Here is a 10,149-nt window from a genome sequence, read left to right as displayed (position 1 = left end):
AATGTTTACAATTATCAATATAAAGCATTTAATGAATAAGTTAAAAAATGCCAAAATCTGTGAAAAGGCCCCTTTAAAGTATTGTAAAAGTTAACGATAAAGCAAAGGTCTTTAAATGGAAACAAACAATTTACATTGCCTGGTCTGGTATTTACACTGACGAATTAAAGATCATGATCCCAGGGACCGGTCTTCGTTCAACATATTTGCACAGTACAATACATGTTTACAAGAATCATACATTACATACATCGAGATAATTATTCGATTACTGAAGGACAGTTATAACATCTAGTTCCTTTTCATGCATATATTTCAATTTTTTTTTCAAGAAAATATATAATTATGAGCCTCGCTCTGTGAAAAGGGGGTTAAATGCATGTTGGTAAAGTTACGTCCCAGATAATCCTGTGCAGTCCGCACGGGCTAATCAGGGACGACACTTTCCGCTTTAATGATTTTGTTTGTTTAAAGAAAGTCTCATCTTAAGCAAAAATCTAGTTTAGACGAAAGTGTCGTCCATGATTAGCCTGTGCTGACCGCACAGGCTTATCCGGGACGACACTTTCCGCACACGCATTAAACCCCCTTTTCACAGAGCACGTTCCATTTGATAAAACGAAAAAATCTGTTGTTTCTTTAAGCGATCGCAAGATCTAGGTTAATACGTGGTCCATGATTGGAACACCTAAATGCATACAGACAAGGATATGTTTTTGTTTACTTTTTTGTAATCAAATTAGTTACAATACTGGTTTAGTGTCTACTTACTCGACATCGCTATACTGGCATGAAAATGAACATCCGGTGAACACAAAAATGTAATACTACGTCAATATATAGAGAAAAAAAATGTCTTAGTTTGTTAAAGCATAAGGTTAGGATGCGTATGAGGTAAAACATTTTTGTCGTTTATAAAGAATAAAGTTCGATAAGACAAAAAGCGTATGACCCTGAGATAAATCATAACAACACTGTTTTATAAGTGGCGATGTTACTAAACAGATCAAGCGATTAAAAGTTATACCCACAGGTGGTTAGCGTGTGGCTATGATATTCGTTAGTGAAAACATCATTTTGCATGATAAATAATCATATTTTAACGAAAAATCATGTTTTTTTCTGAAAAAAAAATCACTATCAAATGCTACTTTTATCGTCCACACTTTTCGCAATGATCGCTATGTATTTCCCATCAAGCATGCTAACATTAAAGTGTAACTGTATTTTAGTAAATGTGCACCTCTTTCTGGTTTCGAAAGAGCGAATTAATTACTTTACTTATTATGCTAATTTGATACAAACGGTCGCTCCAGTAAATTCGGAAACGCTTCTGTAACCTTCCCCGGGACACGTGACGTGACGTCATATCGGGGCAAAGTTTAACAGTACAGACGATAACACTTAAATATACCTTTCGACTTCGGTAAACACACGTTTGATTCGGTTGAGCTTAAACATGGATTTATTCCTTTGAAAGGACCTATTTTGGATTTATGAAGGCACTTATGGATATATTACCTGAGGACCCAACTTTCCGGACTGTTTTTGGTATGTATTTGTATAAAAATATAATTCAACTGGGTTTTAATTGTTCATATAACGAACGCGGTATTAGTTTCTTTATGAAATTGATACTATCTTCATGTATGTTAGTTTGTTATCATCGCATGATGATGTTGACGATTAAAATGAACTTATATACAAGTAAATATATATAAAAAGTAAATAATAGTTTTGACATCATTGTCATATATATATATATATATATATATATATATATATATATATATATATATATATATATATATATATATATATATATAAATTGCAAGCACATGCTCTCGATTAGTATATTGGCTTTAGGTATTTTTATTAGATATGGAAGCATATTTGTGCCACTACTTACCAGATGAAATAACGTGAAAATAATGGCGGATTTGTCGATAGCAGATAAATTTTCACGAAAAGAAAATAAACTATGTTAACACGAACTTTTCCCTGTTAGTGCTCTAAACTGCCTCCACATAAAGATAAATTAAAGTTTTCACGAAAATTAATCACTTTCTTGAAAACGGATGACTTCATGAAACCTTGGAAATAATACATTTTCATGAAAAGAGTAAAATAACGGAAGACTTTTCTTGAAAACTTTTCACAAAACCATAACAAATTAGCGAAAGTTGCCAGATCTAAAAATAGATGGACTTCAGAGCCTTTCACGTGAATACCTGACGTGGTGTTCTACGCGTGGTTTGTAAGTATGTTTAAATTAACAAAGTAGATCTATTAATTGTATACAAGAATGATATTAATTGTTTATAAAAATGTTTGAAATGTTTTTGGTCTACACTTCTTTTATAAATATAATTTGGAAAGGCACATATTCATAAAAGTCAATTTTTTCAGTGGTAAACATATATTTTTTGTTACAGCTGTCCCAGAGCTTTTTGTAAGTTGTTTAAATTCTCTTAAGAAATGAAAGCAAGCTGGAAATACACCAAATTTCCTTGTTTATGTGCAAGGGATGATATTTATTTGATGTTGTCCTTCATTTTGTCAACTGATTTGCTTAAAAAAATAAGAGTTTAAACAATTCTAAAATAACTAATTACCTAGAGTGTCTGAGGCACTTTATAAAACCTAGTAAGACCTTAATTATTTAACATGAAGTGCTAAAATTGTTAGTATGGTCTTTTGTAAGTGTTTTCGTTTTTCTTTTCAGAGTATTACCTATCCTAGAATTCCAACATGCCACATTTGCAGAGATAGATATTGCGATACCTTTTTAGACTGTGGACACACACTGTGCTACGTTTGCAGCTGCGAATTGGAAGAAAGGTGTTCGGTATGCCCCATTTGCAGGTGTCAGTTCAAAATGTCAAAAAAACTGTTATACTAAATAAAACTATGTATCTTGGACTGATTTATGGCGAGGGAGTTGTTGGGTACGATTGATTAACCAATGAAAACCCAGATGGTATTTTTATACAACCTTAATCATGCTCATACTATGTAGTTTTAATCAATATTTAATGTAAAGTATTAAGAAATATCCAAGGAGGGTGACACTCATGATGTTATGATGTTTTTTCATTATTTTGGAAATTAGGTTTTACTCACTTGAGCACAAAATATTTCTTCTTTTGATTTCCTTGTTGTTCTGTTGGAAAATAGTTTTACTTATTTAGCGCCATCTTGGCCTTGTTTATTTGACTTGAGGGTTTTAAACATGAGATGCCAGCATATATGTTCATGTTTACTTGTGTACTGTTGGATTGTGTTTTATAATTGCTATGTTTTTACAATTCTTATAGAGCACTTATTAAACCAGGGGATCTTAAGTGTGGATATTAAGTTGTTCAAAGTTGGATATTGATTTCAAATTGACATTACATGTGTAAATATTTGGATATTTTTATATATAACATAGTTTGTTTAAATATTTCAAGATTTCATTTCTTACACAATAAAAGTGTATATTTTAGCAATAGTGTCAAATGAACAAATTTAAGACAATGGAAGTCATTTCTGATAAGGCTGAAAATAATTAAAATTTGTAAAATTAACTATAAAATACATTTTTAATTCACCCCAGACATTTGCTTGATAGCTGGTAAATATATTCCTGCTAATGAGAGGGAAACTGTGTCCCTTTATGTAAAACGGTAATTTTAAGATTTTATTCTTGAGAACAAAGTTAAAACTTAAGTTTTCTGATAAAAAATGTATACTTTAACTATCACTTCAAAAAATATGAATGTATACTTTTAGTAACATTTTAATACAAAAATAGCAAATACCAATGAACATAAATGTTATACATTGTCATCTTTGAGATTATTATTAAAATAGCTTACTTAGTTTAAAAGGCCTGTCTGTGAAGAGTTTGAATTAGTTCTGTATTACACAAATTTTCAAGATTTTTTTCGCATTTTATATCCTTCAGTTTAAGTTGTTATTATCCCCCCACCTGATAGGTCGGAGGGGGATATGGGAATCGCGATCGTCCGTCCGTCTATGTGTCCGTCCCATTTTTGTCTGGATCATAACTTTGCCATTTATCACTAATCAAATTTCACTCATCTTGCTACAAAAGCTTTCTACTATTAGACGATGTGTCTCGCCATAAATTAAGATTGCTACCCCCAAGGTCAATGTCACACTTACAGGTCAAATGTCCATATATGACAATATGAAAGTGTTTCGTGTCGGGAGCATAACTTCGTCATTTATCAAGCGAATTTCATTTAGCTTGGCACACATGTCACCCATAATTAAATGATGTGTCACGCTCGACACCCAGGTCATTACCTCCAAGATCAAGGTCACACTAATAGGTCAAATGCCTATATATGACAATATGATACAATTTTTTGTGTCCAAAGCATAACTTTGTCATTTATTAAGCGAATTTTAATTAACTTGGCACATATGTTACCCATCATTTGACGATGAGTAACGCTTAACACCTAGGTCCCTACCTCCAAGGTCAAGGGCACACTTGTAGGTCAAATATTAATATATGACAATATGATACAAGGTTTTGTGTCCTAAGCCTAACTTCGTCATTTATCAAGCAAGTTTCATTTAACTTGGCACAAATGTTTAACATCATTAGATTATATGTTGCTTTTAACACCCAGGTCCCTACCTCCAAGATCAAGGTCATTTATTAAGCGCATTTCATTAAACTTGGTTCTAATGTTCCCCATCATTAGACTATGCGTCTCTCTTGACACCCAGGTCCCTATCTCCAAGGTCAAGGTCACTCTTATCGGTCAAATGTCCATATATGATAATATGGTACAATGTTTCGTGTCCGGAGCATAACTTTGTCATTTATTAAGTGCATTTCATTTAACTTGGTACTAATGTTCCCCATCATTAGACGATGTGTCGCGTTAAACACCCAGATACCTACCTATAATGTCAAGGTCACACTTTTAGGTTAAATCTTCATATATGATACAGTTTCATGTTTCATTCGTATCTGGAGCATAACTTCGTCATCTTTCAAGTGAATTTCATTTAACTCTGCACAAATTTCATCATCATTGTCCAATATGTCATGCTGAACAGCCAGGTCCCTATCCCCAAGGTCAAGGTCACACAAAGACTTATAGGTTAAATCTCTATTTATGATACAATGTTTTATGTCCTGCCTGCGTCCGTAGCACAATTTCGTCCGCAAAGTTCTTGTTTTTTTGTTGTTTTTTCTGATTTTCTTAACTTTTTGATAACATTGATTTCCCATTGATTGCTATGCTGTGATATGACAAAAAGGTCTTTCTTATTTTAAATAAATAATTTCTAAAATAAACAGTGTCATTATTAATTGTATTTGCCCTTGCTTGACTTAATCATGTTAATATGTTTTAGCTCTACTTTTCGACGCATGTTGAGTTATTGTTGTCAGACCATTGTAGTTGAGGACATCAGTCTTGTTTAAGTGTGTGACTGGTGTCCATTTTTCAACAACTGTCAAAGGTTTTCACCTCTAACTTTGAACACTTGCAGCCAGTTGTGTGAACTTTGATAAAAGTTATCATTGGTTATCTTTTTCAATATCTCTGGTTTTTGGATAATTTAATTTGGATTCTAATTGTATAAAAAGATTAACGAGACCATCACATGCTTTGGATATTGTTTTTTTGTTGTTAAAGTTATCCAAGGTCTTAACCAATTTGGACAAATTTAAGCAGTGGACAAAGATAACCGGCGGATAAGATATCCAAGTTTTATACAATGGGCTGTTGTTAACTATCAAAAGGAGAACACAAACTTGCAAGGCAGATAATCCAAAATATATTTTGGCAGAATTATGCCCCATGTTAAACGTATATTTTTTCACTTAGATTTTCATTTTATAATAGTAATCTAGCACTGCCCTGAGAAAAGTCGAGTGTGTGGATGTCAAACAGTTCTTGTTTAAATATCATCTTGATTACCATCAAACAAATTCAACTAATACAGCCACCTCTGACTTACCTTTGCACTTTCACATACTCGGTGTAGTTGTACCTTAACAAATAGTTAGTTGTACATAACTCTTGATGTATTTATCCATATATACTGGTGTGTTTGAGGTATGTTACTCAAAGGTCAAGGTCACATGTAGACTACTGCATAATGAAAATAAGTTTGGATATGAAACACTCTTATTGTATGGCATGAAACTGCTATTCTCACCCACATTGGCGGAACAAGGCAAGACGAAAAGTGCCTTATAACAACCCCTGCATTTAATATAACCCGAGAAAATGACACCTGACAGCCCTCTGACATGACTGCAAGTCACAATGATATGAAATTTGACAGTCGTAATGAGTCAGTTTCTCTCGTTTACTTTTAGTCTTTACAGAACCGTCTCAAGGCGCACCTTGTGCTGCCTTGTTCATACCGTATGCCCGAAAAATTTATAACTATTTGACAGTATAAGGGCGATTGCCACACATGGGCAGAACAGAAGCATTCCACCGTTCATATGAAATTTGAAAGTGTTACGCAAACAGTGCAGTGATCCAAAAATTATATTTCCAGACACTCTACCCTTCGTGTATACTTCCCCCGTGACGGTATTGATTCCATATAAACTGTAACCTGGTTTGTGTTTTTTTTTTATTCTAGGGAGTTCATAACAAATAAAGCTAGCATTTTGGCCACATATTTAAATGATATTTTAAAGCATGAAAACTGACAAAATATGTATTGTTTTATTGACACACAATCATACATGGCAATGACAGCGCATACAAAGCCAACAGCTTGTTTAAAACTAGTACTTGCTCTGTTTATAGACACAACTATATCTATTAAGGTAGCGCACCTCTAATGATTTCCCGCGATTTATTTTACGATCAATGCCGATCTTCAATGATCGGTTATTTCCGAGAGATGCATTTTATTTTTTTCAAACTTCGAATTTTGATACGTGTTTACCTAATTCATTTAGAATACATTATTTTTAATATAAATATTGACTTTGATCCAATTATCATCTGAAAAAAAAACGATTTCGCGATTTCTTCAAAGATCGACTAGCCTTTTTACCTGTTTACTTATGGATATCTCATTTAAGGTTGCACTCATATGAAGTTGTCATGGCCGAGTGGTTAAGTCGATGGACCTAAAATCTTTTGGGATCTTCCCGCGCAGGTTCGAATCCTGCCGACATCGCATTATTTTTGCGACGCGTTTTATTTCCTTTCTAATGTAATTTGATTTAATATAGCATATAAGCTATGTTTATTGTTAAATATGTTGAAAATTGTATACACATCCTTCAATTTTTTTAATTAAAACAACGTTATGGCTAAATTGGGTAATTTACTGCTGAAAATACGAATGATGCATGTTGCATTATTTATTTTTATTTCAAAAAGTAAACGGTAAATATGTCTATTTCTTGGTATTTTTGCTGTAAATAGTGTTTCTATAAATATTAAGTTTAAACTATAACTTAAAAAACTAAGAGTGTCTGAAAACTAAGAGTAATTACAGTACTCCCTAGACTCATTGGTGTACTCCTAGACTAATTGGTGTACTCCCTAGACTCATTGGTGTAATTCCTAGACTCTTTGGTGTATTCCTTAAACTCATTGGTGTACTCCCTAAACTCATAGGTGTACTCCCTAGCCTCATTGGTGTACTCCCTTGACTGATTGGTGTACTTCCTAGACTGAGTGGTGTACTCCCTGGACTCATTGATGTACTCCCTAGACTTATTGGTGTACTCCCTAGACTCATTGGTGTAACCCCAAGACTTATTGGTGTACTCCCTAGCCTCATTAGTGTTCTTCCTAGACTGATTGATGTACTCCCTAGACTGATTGGTGTAATCCCTGGACTCATTGGTGTACTCCCTAGACTCATTGGTGTACTTCCTCTAGAGAAGAAGTGCATTCTGACGCATGTTGAACACAATTTCTACACTAAATTACACGATTTTTTTGCAAATACAGCAAATTGATACCCTGTAAACAAGACTGAGAAAATGTTTTGTAAACACTTTAATTAATTATCTTGAAATAACCATTAAATTTAATTGGTCGTATTTTTTCCATATTTCTTTATTTACTAATTCTGAAATAAATTAAGTATCGGCTGTTTCTTAGCAAAACATCTTGTTAAGGATTCTTTTAGCATTTATTCTAAATATGTTAAGATGAACGGAATACAGCAAAACTTTATGATACAACTAAACCCGTATAAATTATGGTAACCTACAATTAATTAATGGGTGTTTGGTTCTGAAATGATCTGAATGTGACCTGATCTCTGTGATTGACTAGAATCTGATCCCTGCGATTGCACTGAATCTGATCCCTGTGATCGCCCAGAATCTGATCCCTGTGATTGCCCAGAATCTTATCCCTGTGATTGCCCAGAATCTGATCCCTGTGATTGCCCAGAATCTTATCCCTGTGATTGCCCAGAATCTGATCCCTGTGATTGTCCAGAATCTTATCCCTGTGATTGCCCAGAATCTGATCCCTGTGATTGCCCAGAATCTTATCCCTGTGATTGCCCAGAATCTGATCCCTGTGATTGCCCAGAATCTTATCCCTGTGATTGCCCAGAATCTGATCCCTGTGATTGCCCAGAATCTTATCCCTGTGATTGCCCAGAATCTGATCCCTGTGATTGCCCAGAATCTTATCCCTGTGATTGCCCAGAATCTTATCCCTGTGATTGCCCAGAATCTGATCCCTGTAATTGTCCAGAATTAAAACAAACTAATTATGTCCATCAATAAAGACTAAAAAAAATCAGAATCAATTTATTGATCAAATGTTGTTCCTCTTTTTTTAACATTCATAACAAAAATCTAAAAAGTCCCAGCAAAACCTACATGCATTTTCTTCCTTAAATTCATGAATATATGGTTAAATACATTTAAGGGTGTACATTTTATCAAGAGTTAATAACTAAATAAACAATTCCATAAAGTAAACAAAATCAAAGAATGTTAGAAGGTCAATCATTTTGATCAATCTAGATTATTATAAAGTTATTCATATCAGTCCAACTAAATATCGGAATTGAACTGTTTATTAAGCTTAAATACTAGTCATCTTGTCCATTCATAAAGATAAAAAAACAACTTGAATCACAAAAGTGGTACTCCAGTTAAACAAGGATGGTCTTAAATACCCTTTTAAACAAAACAAACAAACATATATTGTAATGGAAGGAAAATAATTTCAATTCCAGATTGATCACATGCAAGTTAACAATTAAGTATCGGGTAAAGAATTGTAATTGCTGCCATTTCTGAACCACAGGGTGCCCACACATTATACTTACTCCCCTATTATTTACAGTGACATTTGAACAAAATCACCCATATTCCTTTAAAACCTAAGTAGGACAGGCAAACAGTTAAGTTATGAAAACTGGAAAAATATCATTCTTTAAAGGAGCTATAATGTATAAATATTCCACTCACACAAATTTGATATTTAAATTATTATTTACATAATTATGATTGTTAAAAATAAACAGTTCTTTTCATAGTCAACTCAATTCTAAATTTTATAATCGATTTTAGATCAACAGGGGAAGCAACATGCAACGAAAGTTGGATATGATGATGCATCAGCAATATGTTTTTTTGAAATAAATTTTAATTTTATAATAATAATAATAAAATGCAAGACAACAATAAATAAAATGTATAGCTTCATAATAGTAAAGAATCTTTTTTGTTAAATTGCAATTATGCAATAAAGCAAGACTATCTTAATAAGAAAACAACAACATCCAACATAATTTAACTTTGAGACCACAAAACATATGTAGGACATAGTTCTCAGCATTATTAAATTAGCTCAACTGCCTACGTAACAGCTTAAGTAAATGAATAATTGTTATCCAATTACATTAGCCAATTTATTTATGCACCTAAATACTGCTGCAAGAGTGATTTAATATTCTCTGTTTTCTGATTGGCTAAAAATTAGGCAGTCACGGATTTGTTGGATGACATTTGCATTCCATGTATATGTTTAGTTCTTTAGACATCATTTCATGATCATGATGAAAATGTTGTTGTTGTCCCCTCCAGAATTAAAAAAAATAAAGAACTAAAAAAAATTTTTTTTTTTTAGAAAGAACTCTCTTATAATAAATATTAATTTCATAACA

General features: G+C 32.9%; 2 protein-coding genes across 5 annotated transcripts in view; both read left to right on the top strand.

Annotated features, from left to right (window-relative positions):
- LOC127850429 (sodium- and chloride-dependent glycine transporter 1-like) overlaps positions 1-10,149 on the top strand; it is a 163,739-nt gene that overhangs the window by 113,403 nt on the left and 40,187 nt on the right. The gene's annotated exons all lie outside the window — the stretch shown is intronic.
- LOC127850404 (myelin regulatory factor-like) overlaps positions 1,367-10,149 on the top strand; it is a 114,896-nt gene continuing 106,113 nt past the window's right edge. For 2 of the 3 annotated variants that reach the window (XM_052383448.1, XM_052383437.1), the window contains exon 1: positions 1,368-1,551. In XM_052383448.1, coding sequence (XP_052239408.1) covers positions 1,497-1,551 — 55 coding nt within the window. In that variant the 5' untranslated portion in view covers positions 1,368-1,496. Of the gene's footprint in view, positions 1,552-10,149 lie in introns of all 3 variants that reach the window. The other variant, XM_052383430.1, reaches the window with a different exon arrangement.

Source organism: Dreissena polymorpha, chromosome 1, assembly GCF_020536995.1.
Source record: "Dreissena polymorpha isolate Duluth1 chromosome 1, UMN_Dpol_1.0, whole genome shotgun sequence".
NCBI lineage: Eukaryota > Metazoa > Mollusca > Bivalvia > Myida > Dreissenidae > Dreissena > Dreissena polymorpha.
Note: the sequence above shows the minus strand (reverse complement) of the source record. Positions and strands in the feature narration are given on the sequence as shown.